The 17,478-nt window shown below is 44.9% G+C and overlaps 1 protein-coding gene across 1 annotated transcript in view; it reads right to left on the bottom strand.

Annotated features, from left to right (window-relative positions):
• smurf2 (SMAD specific E3 ubiquitin protein ligase 2) overlaps positions 1-17,371 on the bottom strand; it is a 50,059-nt gene extending 32,688 nt beyond the window's left edge. Inside the window, exon 1 of the mRNA XM_085785026.1 lies at positions 16,934-17,371. Coding sequence (XP_085641152.1) covers positions 16,934-16,985 — 52 coding nt within the window. The 5' untranslated portion in view covers positions 16,986-17,371. The remainder of the gene's footprint in view (positions 1-16,933) is intronic.
• Between the last annotated feature and the right edge of the window lie 107 nt (positions 17,372-17,478).

Genomic DNA, 17,478 nt, shown 5'->3' with positions numbered 1-17,478 from the left:
TATTCATATGAATTTCTAACACACCCGCCGGAGCATTACAAGTCTCTCTAGTGATGTTGTTTTAATTCTCGCTGCAATGTGCTGAATTTATTCTGAAAAGAAATCAAATGAATAAACAAAAAGAGTGATGGGGGGGTTTGAATGTAGGGCAGGGAGGCAAGGGAGTGCAGAGAGTGAGACAATGAATAAAGAAGTTTTTTTATCCATTATTATTTTATTATTATTCATAGCTTATAATGCTTATAATATAGTCTTCATTTCAGGGATGTTGAGCTCCTTATAGACATCTATCATTAGTAGCTAACATACACACTAAGCAGCACCATTATGTCTGAGGTTTTATATAATGACATTTAATATAATGCTGTTGCCTCTTTACTCGCCCGCTCAAAGAAATCCCCCAAAATTGATGCCGTTATGGGAACTGGAGTCCTGACAACAGAAGCCTTTCCCAAGAAGAGGAAGTGGGCGAGCTTGCACCTACAGGGCAGCATCGTAAATCTGTTGTTTTATTGGTCACCCTGGACTGGCTTTCTCATGCTCACACACACACACACACACACACACACACACACACACACACACACACACAGACAAATGTAATTAAGTGCTCCTTCTCTTTCTCCTTGTACATTAAAGATGGAGGAGAGACACATACGTCAGCACACACACACATACAAGCTGTGTAAACCCCACAACGTGATGGAAGAAATACACAACTGTAGTAGGGTTTTTTAAAAGAAATGATGGGAAAACTAGAGACATTAAAGGTTCATTACAGATGCCAGCTAAAATCACATCATTACTGTCCCACATAATCATATTACACAGTTGGGTTTTCAAGGGAGTGGTGATATTTAGCAAAACCAAATAACGTAGCAGGTGCGGGGTGAGACAGGACAAGCTTAACATTCAGCCTCCATAAAAGGAACGAATGAAAATTAACTTCATAATTTTTGAGGATATGCTGAAGGGGGGGGTTGATATTTGTCACCAAAGTAACAACTCTCTCCGAGCCTGCAAACATCATTTTCTGGCGTGGCTGTACTTCAGGGAAAACATTACAAGGGAGCAACAACATGTTATAGCACAATATTTCATGAAAGAAAAATGTGGAGAATGGGACAATACACATCATAAACTGAAAAACGAACTGCTATATCATCTAATCTTATGGAGTTTTGGCAGTTATGTTCCTGTCCTTGGTGGGAAATATAAAACACTGAACATTTTATGTGGGTGTTGGCCGGGACAGCTGAGGTGTTTGGAAAAGGAACTTCTCACATTCCCTCAATATCTTAATAATAACAGTCTTATCTAGTACAGCGCTGTGATTAAAACTAGTCTGCTCTGCTACTTCATTTTGTGATTAACTCATGAATGATTTTATCTATAAAATGACAGGCAATATTGAAAAATCTTCTTCATAATTCACCAGTCTTTTGATGTTGGCTTCAAATTCGTCGTTTCATCTGACAAATGAGTCCAGAAAGCAAAGAGATTTGAATTTCTACAGCAACAAATGACCAGAAATGAAGAAAGAAAGGCATCTGGCTATTATATTTCATGCAATTTAGGAAAAGAATCAATGAATCACAGTTGCATCACACAAGGATGAGAGTTCAAACAGTCGAGTCTTCATCAGGTACAGGTCTAAAGCATCTCATTACTCTCACTCCTCAACGTCGTCTTCTAACTTTTCCGTCACAGAAACACACAAGACAGCCACTCTCCGGAAAAGCATCGCATAACCCCGTGCATCTCGGCCCCCCATCTAAAATCCTCTGTTGTCATAGCGACGGCAAGTATCGAGGCAAAGCTGAGAGAAGGGTTTCTCTGTTGTCGCCTGTGTTTCTCATTCCGGTCGCAGCGCCTCACACAGCCAGGGACTGCAGCGCTGACTGATGGGGCTGAGGGAGGGGAGGGGTGGTGGTGGTGGTGGGGGGTTAAAGACACCCCCGCAGAGAGAGACAGACAGGAAGAGCACCACTGAGAGATTCACAGCAAGAGATGGGTCCAGACATTTAAAATGACAATCAAAGAAAAAGCCGTGTCAGAGGCCTTTTTTTTTTTCCACCGCAGCAAATCACTTACAGCAGAACAGACAAGTCAGCGCGCAGTTTTTCACCGCCAGCTGGTTTTGTAGCTCCGTCCATACAGCGCAACATCAGTCACACACAGGCGCCCGAGTGTGTCACCGTTGAGTAATAAGTTCGACGGCTCCATTCTGCGGCTATAGCCTCACCGAGGTCCGCCACCTTTCCATCACCGGCTCATCCGCACCACGCTTTTCAGCGGGAACAGGGATCATATACAATTCCCTCCATCTGATAAATGAGCAAAACCTTTTAGGCTGAAAGCCCACCACCACACTTTTACAGAGAATTGTTATTTTAAAACACACCAACATAGAAGTGTAAGGGATTTGAGGGTGTGACTGCAGGGAGACGCACAGAAAGGTTCAAACGCATCAAAGCATGGTTTACATTTATTTGTCGGTGCAAGCTGTTTTTAGAACGGTGGAGCAGAGCCGCGAGCTGCTCAGAGCTACGCTACGGAGGCTAATGGGATTTCTTGGTTTCCCCTCATCAAACTCATCAAATGCACAATCCAACAACTCCAAAACGCTCTCATGGACAAGTTGTGGCCTGCACATTCACCACGCTATGAGATAATAACGGAACATTATGAGGAGTTGTTTTTGAGGCAAATGCAGAGACTGCTTGCTGAAAAACTGCCCTCGACAGGAACGTGCATCAGAGGTTTTGCATGAATCTCATGGTTTAAAAAATAAAAAAAAATGCAGCATCTGCCTCAACTACCTGGAAATATAACCTGGTGGCTCACATAAGCAGCATGGGTGTCATGTCTGCTCGGCTGACTGCAGCTTATTAGTCACATAATGGTTTTCCACTCTGGAGGCCGACCAGGCCGGGCTCCCCGAGGACAGCGGAGAGGAAGCTAAGCAAACACCACATACAACTGATTATGAGCTCAGATTTGCTTAGCTCGCTGCTTTTGCCAGCCTGTCCCTTCATAAAAACTAATTCCTCTGAGTGGCGACGGCAGCTCCGCGCAGAGAGAGAGAGAGCGGAGAGACCTTGGGGCGAAGTTAAAGTTCCACCTGTGGCTCGAGGATGGGCCCGGTTTCTCCCAGGCTGCGACACAAAGAGCCCCACTGTGCAGGCGAATCAATGAACTTCACCAGACTCAAGCCAAACACCTGGGGAGGGGTAGGTCACGTGACGTCTAGGGGAGGGGGAGGGGGATGTCACCATGGCAGCAATCGCCGGTCAAGAGACAAGATGGAGCTGGGAATCCACTTTGTCATCCGATGTATTTTAAGAAGTCACACACACACTAACACAAAGAAGAAGCATGGGAAAAGAAAAGAGAGAGGGGGAAAAGACGGTTCACGCTGCCTCAAGTCTGTTGCTCTGCGGTTAACCGTCACACTGGAGGCTACGAAGTGGAGGAAATGGGGGTGTGGGAACAGAGACGACCGCCTGGTCATGTTGCACCATTCCCATCCCCTGTCCCGCCCGTCAAAACTCTGTGGAAACTACAGACTAATAAGACGAAGAGAGGGAGAGGAGAGGAGGCATTTCAGAAATATCAGCCCGCTCTCTCTCTCTGTCTCTGGCTTGCATGGAATCATAACTCCGTGAGAACCTAAACAAATCTCTTCAGGCCTACTAGCTCAGGTTGACCCCGATTTGAACCTCCCTTCCTGTCCACCTGGTTCCTCCAGTCCAGTGCACTGACCCAACCCCGCCAGACAGTCTGACACATCTTCAGGGAACAGTACTCCCCCACCTCCTCCTCCTCCTCCTCCTCCTCCTCCCACTACTCTCCCTGCCCCCAACCCTTCCTCTGCCTGTCTGCCTGTTTGTCTGTGTGCCCTGTTTTGACTCCAGGCCCAGGACCGTGTACTCTCATGCACAGCATTGTTCTTCTACAAACAAAAGGCTTCCTTTTCCCCTCTCCACTCCTCCCTAACCTCGGCAGGGACTCGAAACCTTAAAGGGAGGGACAAAAGCGGAGATGAAGAAGACTGAGTTATGACTGACATGTGCTGATGGTTGCGCTGGTGAACCTGTTCTCTTGCTAATCCCTGAGCAATCTCCTAATCAATCTCTCTCCTCCCAGTGACAGGCAGTATGTTGGGTAATGTTGTGGTCTTGAACGCTGGCCTCTGTGGCGGATGGAGGCTGATGTTGAGCATGGTGCTGGAGATTCTACACATGGCAACCTCACAGACATGGAGCCATTCAGTCTAACACAGGAAGGAAATAAGGCGCAGTTCATTGGGAACACGTCCAAGTTCGTTTTCAGCCGAACCCACTTCGAGACTGACCAGTGGTGCCGTTTGACCGAAGAACTTCCAGGAACTATTGAGCCTGACAAACTAAACTCGGGGACTAAATGTTCCTTTTCAAATTCCTGTTTAAATTTCCACAACATCAGAAAAACCAGGACCAACTGGAAGTCCAGTGGCAGCACGGACAGAGTTGTCATGTTGTATTTATTGTGGCGTACCGCTGTCTTTTTTTTGCATGTGTCCTTTATTGTTAAAGTGATAGTTCAACATTTTGGCAAATTGGCCCATTGCCATAATGCTAAAGTTTTAGGAGTAGGTTTGTTACATTTATTTGTCGGTGCAAGCCATTTTTAGAACGGCAGAGCAGACGCGCGAGCTGCTCAGAGCTACGCTACGGAGGCTAATGGGATTTCTTGGTTTCCCCTCATCAAATTCATAAAATACACAATCCAACAACTCCAAAACGCTCTGGTGGACAAGTTGTGACCTGCACATTCACCACGCTTAGAGATAATAACGGAACTTTATGAGGAGTGGTTTTTGAGGCAAATACAGAGACTGCTTGCCGAAAAACTGCCCTCGACAGGAACGCGCATCAGAGGTTTTGCATGAATTTACCTCGGAAACAACTCTACTTTTAGTGAAAAAAAAGAAAAAGTTTAATTACTTTTGTGCACTTTGTCACGCCAAGCTCCTTCTCCCTCAATTACTCCGTCAACCAATGGTGATGCTCTCCTTTGCCCTGTAGCCATCTTTCTTAACTCAAAACAAGCCCAGAAGCAGACAACACAGTCTATTTTTGTTTGTATAATAAAAACACTTTTGACTGTTTTATATCCAAAACCAGCTTAGTCCCTGGTTCCTCTTGTGAAAACACAGGTTTAAGTTCATGAGCTCCTCATAAGGTTTCTGGTCTCCCGGAGGTCTCTCATAATGACAGAACGACCGCCTCATCCTCACTAATGTGGCAATAAATGGTTAATCAGGCAAAAGCTTGAACCGACTCAATATTGACTTCCTTATTCTGATACATGCGAGATGTAATGTAAGCAAGCGCGGCAGCAGCAATAACCTCATTGTCCCTGAGACACTGATAGCAGACATACAAGCTTTAAAATAAACCTGCTTTACTGGGCAGCCCAGTGCCACAGAGTCGACCACAGCAAGCCGTTCACCGAGGGCTTTCCACGCTGCCATCGCTCATGACAAAAGTGGGTTACTTTTTAAAGACCTGGCTACACCACTTAAGTTTAGCTCTTAACTGGAGTCAGGCAGAATAGAGTGAGGGAGCAGAGTAGGATTTCAGGAACTCGGTCCAACTCCTCATGGGGTGCAGGCTAACTGTGGAAATGTGGTTAAGGCAAAGTGACTTGTAGGCACTGGGAAATATCTTAGCTTTGGCAGATTTTTAAATCATAGCAAATCCACTTATGTAATATGTAAATCTGATAAGACTTCTTCTGGTCACATATTACAGATATTAGAGTCATTGGTAGCAGAGTGATCATGGAACTACTAAGTGCCAGGAAAATCTTCTAATGCCTCTAAACAGACCTGAAATTTCCAAGATTTAGAAAATTAGAAAGGAAAAAGAGTAACAAAATCTCCCTGTGCATCAATTTATACCGAGAGGAAAACAGAAAGGAACACTTCACCAAAAAAAAAAGAGGGGAAAAAGGTCGATCCCCTCCTCCGAAGTTTAAAAAAAGTAAAAAATACAGAGGCATTCAAAGACATGCTCCATCTCCATTTCACACGTGCTCTGGGTGAGGAGGGGAAAGAACAATCCTGTCAACAACTGAGGAGTGGAGAGGAAACCAGCAGTGAAATGTATTAAGAAACTCATAGTTCCTGTGACATGCATTAAACGCCACAAAGCAAACACAGAACATTTAGATTCCCAGGACTCCTGTTACACACTTGAGGAAAAGGACGTCTAGGGACATCTGTTGCACCAAATCACTGAGACCAGACACGTTGAAAAAAAATGGAGGAATTAAGAAGAAAGAAAAGACACAAGCCATAATATATCCTCCATAGCTTCCCTTCATAAAAAAGGATAAAAGGCCGTGACTAAGAGAAGCCATATATCATTATGCATCACGCTCAGCTCCTGCTGGAAAAGTGATGAGTGATCTCGTGGAACACGTCGAGACATTCGGAGGAAGCGGAGACCTGTTCTGCCAGGTGGTATTATATCTAAATGATGCGCTTCAGTTCAAAAAAATGATGCAGCATTCAGGCCAAGTGATTAGTAGACATTGTTAATGTTAGGGCAGAGAGCCAAGACAAAGAAAGGGCCGGGAAGTGAAGTTTTGTTTTGGACTTATTTTAGGTGCTGTGATGCGTGACGCAGGCAGCTGTTACCTAACAAGAAACTAGACTGTGCAGTGACTTCTCCTGGCAGCAGCAGTCAATGAATATAAGTCATGAGGTGAGTGTGATACAGCACCAACAAAAGTTTAGAGCTGCAGGATCAGTCAATTGACAGATAATTAACTGGCAACTAATTTGTCATTTTGGCTGATTTAATGTTGATTTATAAAAGAACACATGTTGATGTGGAGAATGTTACAATAATAAGTAAATTATATACAAAGAATATAACTGAAGAGGCAAACAAACCTGCTGCAATTACTCACTCAATTGAGTATTTAATATGAAACTACTTTGATCAACAATATATTATCTAATAGCAATTTTTGGACAATGAAAATTAATGCATTAGTTCGAGAACAAACAACAAAAAAAAGTCAGAATGCCAACTTAAGTAATTAATAGTAGTAATAACCTTTGTAGCCAAAGGGAAACCAAATGAAACAAGAGCAATGTCACCATCGCAGTAAACTGACAACCTGTGTTGTCAACACTGATGCTGAGCCAAGATTGTGTTCCAACTAAACCAGTCCCTAAACCAGGACAAAAGGCAAAGAAGAGAGATGGACACATGCAGAAGCTTAAGTCAAGGTCTTATCTTCTTTAGTAAAAACCTGTTTGACTACATGGAGAAATTCACCACACACAACCACACGTGAAAGGAAAGAGGCTGGCAACATTCTTAGTGTAAGAACATTTCATCCATCTCACGTCACCTTTTCCCTCCGTGATACAGTCCACTGTAATTGCATAATAGAGGAGTCCACCCCGACTATTTTGAGCTCCAAATAGTGGGAAACCATGCCACAATGGCAATTTTTAGTGGCATTCTTGTTACCCCTGCATAGTACATCACTCTCTCTTTCCACTCCGTGTGATACAATGTGCCTAACAGAGAGTCATCCAGGCGAGTAAAGTCTTCCACAGTACCATCACCGCTGCCGCTAAGTGAGAAGTCAAAACAGTGAGCAGAGCAGAGCAGAGCAGAGCTCACGCTTCTGCAAGCTTGCACTGCTGTTGGCCGGGGCCCGAGCTGTTGTGAGTGGCTGCACGGCTCTCCGTGCTTCTTGGCTCCTTTGCTCCCCTCTGATGTAATGGAGGAGAGTAGAGGAGAGGCCTGAACCGAGCTGCAGTGGAGAGAGTGGATGGTACCAACCTGTTTAACAGAAGTTGAGGACCACCACACTGCTGTGTTAATTGCCAGAAATGCTGTTTTGCTTCTCCATTTAGCCCCCCACCCCCCCAAACCCTGGAGACTCGGAGGTTTAGTTTCTAAGAATGATTTCTCTGCTTCATCTGGGAGCAGGATTACATCATTACCACCCAGCCATATTTTTCCTTCACTACGATCTACTTTGCCAATGAATGTGTTGGACGGACGCCCCTCAGCCACTTTTAACAATCAGGACAGTAATCATGTCGTAATCACAGATGAAAGCACTGCGTAGCCACCTCCTAAAGCCCTCCCCTCATTTCTTTACAACGTAATATGTTCATCATTCCAAGCCATGATGTCTCCCCAACCCAACCCCGAGATACACTGGTGGTCTCGTGATCAAAAGCCTCGATCCAGACGCCGCCGTGTGCAGGTGCACGCCATAAACAACTTTTACTATGTGCTGCAGGTCGCGTTTAAATTAGATGACACGTGTCTACAGGACATGTGTTGTCATGTCGAGCCAAATTTAGGCACGCGTCTATGAAGTCATCTCTCTCTCAGTCTGGTTTGTCAAATGAAGCCGTGTTCGAAAACGTCAAATATAAAACGGGTCCCTGCGGATGAGCTATGAGTTTCAAATTGGGAAACCCAAACTATGTTGACGCATGGAGAATGTTACATGCGGCTATCACAAGGCTGAGTTTAGTTTATTCATCTCTCCAAATAAAGATTTCATTCATTCACAGGAAACAAAAGAAACAGGGAGAAAGAAAGAATTACTACTAAGAGTCATCAACACCTTCAGAAGACTCTTTCAGCCTGAAGCTCTGGATGTGGATCTTGTACATCAAGTGCTTTGGCTGTAATAATATGGTTTTGAGGGAGTAAATATTAGGCTACATCTCTGAACATTCCCAACATGAGTGACTACAGTTTCTGTAACATCTGCCCCGAGAGCTGAATCATCATCAGGCATTTGGCACTCCCAGTCTTGGTTTTAAAGCTTAGTTTCATAATGATTTCCTGAGAAACAAACCACAACTCTTATCAGGCAGTTACACATCAATGCCACTCTCAACAGTCACCACACACAGACAAAGAATAGCGAGAACAAATGGGCCAACATATTTAAGATTCCTCTTAAATGAAAGCAAATGTAAAACCTCAGTTTAAACAACACGTTTGCTCCTCTATGCATACGCAGTTAGACTTTTTTTTTTTTTTTTTTTACTTCACAGGAATTCTGTGGTGTATTTGTACAACTTCAGCAGAGATGCCATTTGAAATGTGATCCGGTGTGAATATAAACATCTCTCTTCTGATCCTGTCTCCTCAGAGGACTGAAGGGGCTCAAACGTCAGGCCGAGGCACGGACAGACGCCTCCAGTCAGCTGTTGGCGTCTTGCGGCTTTTGCGCCAAACCCCCCCATACACCCTCTAGCCAGTAACACTGGAGATTTGAGAGACCCCCATCTGCTTGAGGTTAGTCAGAGTTAATCGTATCAACCCGTGTCCATCCAGGTTTAAAGCGGAGTCGGCACGTTGAAGAATTAATCTCAGGTTACTCTCCTTCATCAGAAAGCTGGGCAGGAACGCTCTGGCCACCCTGCCTCGACTGGCCTTTCTAGGGAAAGTGAAAGGCGCCTTTGCATGAGTGGATATTTGTAAGAGCTAATGAGACTTTGTGCAGACTTGCTGAGTGATCTCACCTGGGCAGACTGCTGAGAGATGATAATAATCACAGACATCCCTGCAAACAAATGTAGGAGAGGGAAAAAGGCTTAATGGCACCGCTTGAATCACAACCACAAGGCCTACACCCTCCACACAGGAGTTGAACATTGACCAGTGTAATGATTAGAGGGAAGGCCTCTGGAGTAACTGGCACGCCATTGTGAGCTAGGCACAGGTGTGACAGTGGACCACCACACTTGTCTCTCTTGACAGCAGAAAAGCCACAGATGGTGTGAGAAAAGTAAGAAATCTGATGTGGTGAGGCTCACAGATGTACCGATGAATTCATCACCATTTCACTATGAATTTCCACAATAAACACATCACAAAGGGGATGCGATCGAGGAGCTGTCTGAAACACGAGGACTTTCTCCACTACTCGTATGTGGCTGAAGCTGCGGCAACAAGCTTGGTTCAGAATGGCCAACGAACAGCCAACCTTGTAAAACCTGCAACAGAGGTTAATCTCTGCTACGTCATTTTCAAATTATACAAACATCAGGAGAGCAACAACAATACAAATAGACTAACATTAAAGGGATAGTTCAACATTTTGGCAAATTCACCGATTGCCATTATTATCCTTACAGTTCATTACCTTTAATTATTGGTGCACGTTGTTTTGAGATCCGCGGGGCAGAGACGAGCTGCTCAGCGAACACAATGGAGGTGAACGGTACAGGTCCCCTGTCCCTCATCAGACTCATCAAATACACAAGCCAACAACCCGTGGATTTCAAAACAACATGCACCAATAATTAAAGATAATGAACCTACTGCTATGACTATAGGGATGATAGCAATCAGCGAATTTGCCAAAATGTTGAACTATCCCTTTAAAAACAAAAAAGTAAATCAGGACATAAGAAGTGGCTACTCCTCTTTAGTGCAGGCTGCAGCAAACTGAGGGCATCTAAAGTCAAATGGGGTTCTGGACCGACATTGGATATGCATGCAGCCGCCCCCGATAACAAAAACACCCCCAAGTGAAGTTTCTAACTTCAAAGGGAGAACTAGTTTGGGAAATAGGCAAGAAATGGAGAGGGCAGGGGGGGCAGTGGACGAGACAGCATGGAGAACAGCCAGGGCAAGACTGATAGGAGAAAAGCCTGCGGACAAGAATGAGTTTAGTCCTCACTGGAGCTCCCCTCCCTCACACTCACCACTAATCCAATTCTGACCCATTAACCACCACGGCCAGGTTAACAGAGCAGGCCTTTGAAGAAGGTCTTTCCCAAACCACCCAGGAGGATTAGCACTTCTCCAAGGCCAAAGAGACATTCTCACTCACTGCACTTTCCCTCTGACGGGGCTACGGAAGGCACACGATCAGTGCAAGATTGCTATGTGAGACAGTGTGTAAATCCAGAACTATGATGTTGAAAAAAGAAAAGAAAAAAAAATCATATGACTCACCCTGGCTGAGTACACCGCACTCATCTAAATTCTTTATGAACTGTAATTAACCATGGCTTCCTGCATATTGACTCCATAAATCAAAGAAATGGAAATAAAAAGAGGACTATCATGCTTCTCTCTACCGGGAGTGATGGAAAACCACAAAATGATATACCTTGTGAGAAGTACATCTGCATGTGTCTGAGTGTCAATACCACACAGGCTGGAGAATAGAGAGCTGCAGATGCTCTGGTGCTACGGCTATGCAACGGCTCCCAGCTGGAATCCCAATCCTAATAGAGGTGATAGCATAAATCATACAAAATATACAGCAGATAATCAGTCACCATGAACTGGGCCACGGTGGTTTTACAGCCTACTTTTCCATCAAACATGCACCCACAGCCCCATTTGATGAGTTCAAATACCCTGTAACCAACACCAGATCATGATCAATATGCATTAAAATGAACTGATTTAAAAACTGGATGTAATCTAACAGTATTAATCTAATGGAGTGGTAGAGTAGACATTTTCACCATGTAGGCACATTTTTTAAGGCAAGTGCAAGGCTTAATGTTAAAGGGATAGTTCAACATTTTGGCAATCCCTACAGTCTTTGGAGTAGGTTCGTTACATTTAATTGTCAGTGCAAGATATTTTTAGAACGGTGGAGCAGAGCCGTGAGCTGCTCAGAGCTATGCTACAGAGGCTCAGAGGATTTCTTGGTTTCCCTCATCAAACTCATCAAATACACAATCCAACAACTCCAAAACGCTCTCATGGACAAGTTATGACCTGCACATTCACCACGCTATGAGAAAATGACGGAATATTACGAGACGGAGTTGTTTTCGAGGTAAATTCATGCAAAACCGCTGATGTGCGGTCTCTCGTCGGGGGCAGTTTTTTGGCAAGCAGTCTCTGCATTCGCCTCGAAAACAACTCTGTCTCGTAACGTTCTGTTTCTATCTCATAGCGTGGTGAATGTGCAGATCACAACTTGTCCACGAGAGCATTTTTTGAGTTGTTGGATTGTGTATTTGATGAGTTTGATCAGGGAAACCAAGAAATCCCATGAACCTCCGTAGCGTAGCTCTGAGCATGCTCGTGGCTCTGCTCCACTGTTCTAAAAATAGCTTGCACCGACAATTAAAGGTAACGAACCTACTCCTAAAACTATAGGGATTGCCAAAATGTTGAAATATCCCTTTAAGGTGCTGTAATTGCCTTAATATGTACTCGTACTGTTCTTTTTTTTGGAAATCTTAAAGTCATTTTAAAAAAATATTATATTATTTGAGGAAAAATCTTCCCGTAGCAGTACTGCCAACTGCAGAAATCCTCCTGCGCTACAAGTAGCCCTGGTAACTTGGGAATCAGTGATGTAGGACAGTCCAAGTGTAAACAGAGAACATGGATGGTAACTTTCAGGCTCCAAATGAAACAGGGTGTGCAGATCCAGGAAAATATTATCTGTTGTTAATGTTACAAAGCGGTCATTCTCAAGTGTTGATGCTCTCCTCAGCAGGAAGAGACAGTCTCCCCAAACCACACACGCCGCCCACTAATCTAACCCATGGCACACTGTTATAATACAGTGACAGGATGGAGCTGTGAGCCACCCAGCGTTACAACCAACACACCAGACGCCCTGATGTCCTGCTGAGTAATATGACTGCAATTCTTCGCTTTATTGTTACAGGGGAACCTCAAAAGGGGGATTCTGGACTGTTCTGCTCCCCACCTGTCAGGGGTGACGTTTGGACAAGTGTTTGGGTCTGGGGAGCACTTCCTCTCTACAAAGCTGCCCACTCTCTCTCCCCCTGCTACATCTGGTCTCCTCCGGGCCGTTGCTGGCGGCGGTTGAGGGTAGAGCAACCGCAGAAGGCTTTGTCCTCATTGAAGAGCAGCTGAACCAACAGGAAAGCCAACCCCAGCCAGTCAATTAATTGATGGAACAATTTAAAATTATGGGAGGCTCTCGGCAGGGGGAAAGAAAACGTCGACAAATGATATGCAATAATTGCTTGTTAGGTCCCCCTTTTTGATTCCCACACTTTTTTTTTTCTGATCCAGCCGCTATTATTTTGTTTTCTTTTACATCTCGTTAAAGCAAAATGTGGAAATGTTTGCTCAAAATGCATGTCCGTGATGGGCCAGTAGACTCAACAGTTCACCACATGCAGCTAATCACTGTGTATTTACAATGTATCCTGTCTGAACACCCAGATGAACCCAAATCACTTCCATACAGCCACTCTGTAAAATGGCTCAGACTGAGACCACATGAATGTACCAGCTCAGACCACATTAAAACTCTCTTGATCATCAGGTCCTGTGCCTCCACAGCCCCATCTGTGCCCAGCTGTGGGGCTTTCTTCTTCAGCTATCCAGCATCCAAAGACCCCTCATCTGTAGACTACAGTCAGACCCAAGCTGCAGTGAGAAAAAAAAAAAAGAAAAAGCGAGGACTTGCACTAAAAAGGACAGACCTTAGCCTTTCACTCAAAGCCGCACAGTGGGCCAGTGTGAAACCCCAGGGCCTTTGTTGCATCTTTAAAATAAGTCTGTTTGATTCTCAAGCAGCATCTGTGTCCATTCAACTGTCAGTCGTGGTACAAGGGAGAAGAGCGGGGAGTTTTTCCAACCATTTCATCGAAAATAAAAAAAAAAGAACTTTCTCTATTTGTAGAGCCGGCTGCAGCACTGTCAGACCCCGATCTTTTGCAGTAACTGAAAGGCGCAAAAAAAAAAAAACACCTACAAGAGAGAGCATCAGACAAACAGAGGATCTAAAACTCGGAGGAAGCTCAGTTAGTAAGGGTGGGAGTGAAATATGCTTTGGACTTGGTCTGAGGGGGAAGAAGCTTACAGTCGGAAAGAACAGGAGTGACTCAGAGAGGAAGAGGTGGGAATGCGAATGGAGAATTCTAGGGAATCCCACTGAGATAGCTTCTCTTCGCTAGTCTGCACGGGGCCAAAGAATTCAGATGAGCAAACCATATGCCTAACAAGTCATATGTAAACTCGCAGCTAAGACAAAAACAGCAATAAACGTCAAAGAATCTGAATTGGACAAGAATATGAGACAAACAGCAGATCATTTATTACCTCTTCACGTCCCTCTGGCCGGAAAATGCATTCAAAGGGTAAAGACGGATAATCGCTGACTTGTGATATGTGATTACGGTTTGTGACGAATTGGAGGGACGCAATCTCTTTTCTGTCTCAATTGTGTTACAGGGGAACGCCATGACTTTGCGTTCAGCTGCATGTCGTCAAATTTACGGCTGCATGGAAAAGTGGTGCAAATGATGCCATGATCTAGCTACGTTAAGAATGATCGGAACGAGCAACGAGCCTCGGATTAATGATGTAATTTATGACCCGGTGGCTCATGCATGTAATGCCATTATCTGTGTTTGTGTGTCACATAATTTCGGGGAGTGATCAGCTGTAGAGTATAATGGAAACCTGTCCCGTGTAGTCAAGGGGCAATTCTCACCCCAAGTGTTAGTTTTAGCAGCTTGCTTGCCATATTTTTCCAGTTTAATAGCTGGCAAACATCTGCAACATCTGGTTCAAATGGACAGGGGGGTTGTCAGCAACGAGAGACGCCTACAGCACAAACAGCTACAGGCCTGTTTAAATGTAGTAACTCATCATTCACAACCTGCCTGGAAACAAATTCATCGGCAGCTATGTGTCAAAATTCAGCTCGGCTACAGATGACAACATGCAGCTACAATGTCGCAATGACACTCTCTGGGCCCATTACTCCCTGAGCAGCAATATAATCAACCTCGTATACACAGCTGTGCAGCGCTAAACAAAGAAACACGTAATGAGAGTAATGTAGTGAAGCCTCTCTGTTAAAAGTGAACACTTTGGGCTCTACCACCAGGCAGCTTCCTATCCGGCTGCGAGCCATGCTTTGCGCGACTTTTCAAAAGGTGGACGCACCGAGCTCAGCTACAGGCCAGAGCTGACCATGTGGATGGCATGGCACCACATGACACGATACTGGTGTAAATATGCAGGCTGAATTATGAAAAAGTTGAAGTTTTTATGAAAGTGATGGATTTTTTTATTGTTCCCCCAGCAGGGATTATATTTAGTCTGGAGGGGTGCACAGTGTCACTCAGCATCAGGAGGAGAGGTGGTCTGCGAGTTCCTGCTCTCGCTATTTTTCACAGTGAACTCACATTCTTAGCATTCCACCAGGAGACCGCTGCGGTCCATCTCAAACTGCGGTGACAAACTAATTCGCAACTTAATAGACCCGTCTAGATTTCCAAGATGAAAGCCGCAGACAATAACATTTTGTGGTGACCGGTCCCCGAGGAACTTCAGTGGATGACAAATAAAGTAAGGCCGGCGGGTCGGAAATTTTACTCTGCTTCAAAAAAAAACTAGGGATCTGATGCTGTGCTTCTGTGCAGGAGACAGAGCAATAACTTGTTTGACTGCAACAGGTGCACGTCTGCGTTAAAGATTTCCAATTAACACTGTCACATCATTTCAAATATTACATTGCAAAATGCTCTGAAGCACTTTGAGGGGGAGTAAAGTAACCTAAACATGCATGATATCAATTGTGTGTACATATTCCTATGGTACATGTCATTTTGTGAGTTCTGGATACTTAAGCTTTGTTCAAAGCCCTTCTCATAATACAGTGAACCCTGGATGATATACAACACCTGTGTAAAACCTTGCTGACGGCTTGCTGTCCTTGGCCACCTTGCATCCCCAGCTCATTAAATCCATCTCACCGAGATCCCTCCCTCTTGTCTCCACTTATTCCTATCAGAGAGTGCACCAACTTAAATATTTAATTTGGCTCTTCCTGATAGAAACAGACAGCCCTGGAATTTGATTCAGGTCAGATCCTGCACGTACATCAAAGAGGGCAGCTGTCAGGCCTGTCTCCCAGTCAAAACAGTGTGCACTCATGTAAACCTTTTTTTTTTTTTTTTTGCTGTTTATGTTGAAAAGACACAAACCAAACAGCTGAGAGGAAGAGAGAAGAGTGGGTCCAAACAGATCTGCACAACTGTGTTACCTCACAACAAATTACTCAGATTGAGTAAGGAGCGGATCATGGCTGTGTAAGTATGAGTTGCTCATTAGCTGAGGCTGAACTCATGCTGCATGAATACAACTTAATGGTGACCTGTTTTGAGGCCAGTGGCAGACAAAGGGGGCAGCTGTCTGTCAGGAGCCGGTGAAGGGGACACTGCTCACTGTTCAGTGGCAGTTGCAGCCTCTTGTGACCTGTGGAGCTGCCTGTCATCTCAGCCGAGGCTCGTCCCGGGATAAAGGCTTGATTATCGCTAACTTGGCAGCCTGTCTGGGCTAGGCTAACGTCAGCTAGCCAACTTTACGTGAAGCCTGTCTGTCTGTCAGCGTGAGCAGCGTGAGCAGAAAAAGCACCATGGCACTGGGGGCATTTACATTGATACGAAAGGGCAAAAAGACGTGTGGAAAATAAATAAATAAATAAACATAACCTCCCCCCCCCCGTGTCGGTTTTATTGAAGCCACAACCAACTCAATGCCAGGGCAGCGCAACGTACAGCTACGTTACTCCGGGACCCGTGTTATGGCTGGTGGTTGGTTGGTTGGTTGGTTGGCTGCTGGCGACAATCACAAAGGTTGTGTCTATTTCCAAGAACAGTAATATCTAAATTCAGCGTTATCTACCGGTCTCTGTGGCCAGTTTTACACCATTAGCTAGCACCGTTTTTAAAAACACACACACATTTTTAATACAATATATCTCTTCTGGAAATAGTAAAAGAAAAAATCACAGGAAAAAGAACCGGCGGCAAGCCAACTCCATAGCCCATGGGAACAGTTCCCATCCAACAAATACACCGAGCCCTCCTAGCTAGTGTGTTGGGGGATATACTTGGGGATTTAAAAGCGTTGCTAGCTACCTGTTAGTCGCAGCTTCACCGGGCCATTCCGCCGGACTCCTTGGTTAGACATCTCCTCTTGGTCCCAGCCTTCAATGCACGCTATAAAAATGTGTGGTTAAATGTGAAAAATAACGAGGTTTATCAACCACTCCGCCAGTTTTAGACAATAATGGAGTCAAGGCATTGTGGCCCGGATGTGGAGTGAACTGCCATAGCGCTGGCGCACAAATGCGAAAAAATAAAAAAGAGGGAAAAGAAAACCGTGAGTGTAGCACTGCTGCTGCTGCAAAGTGCATTTACTACAAAACAGGGACTTGTCCCCGGCGAAAGGTGGAGACGAGCTGCTGAGGGAGTAACGCGGCGCTGTGTAACGCGGTGTTTATCTTCACATCTTCGGAAGGAGCCTCTGCCTCGGACTGAGTCCTCCTCTCCGCTCCGCACAGAGAGTTGAACTGTGGAGCCCTCCAGTTTTAGATCCCACCTCAGGAGGCTGCTGGTAGGAGCTGACCGGTGACGACAACACACCGAGGGGGGAGTGAAACATTTCTCCAACATGTGGCACC

This window comes from Trachurus japonicus, chromosome 8 (assembly GCF_045865225.1).
Source record: "Trachurus japonicus isolate A0001 chromosome 8, Traja_1.0".
In the NCBI taxonomy this organism is placed as follows: Eukaryota; Metazoa; Chordata; class Actinopteri; order Carangiformes; family Carangidae; genus Trachurus; species Trachurus japonicus.
This window is presented reverse-complemented; position numbering and strand designations above follow the sequence as displayed.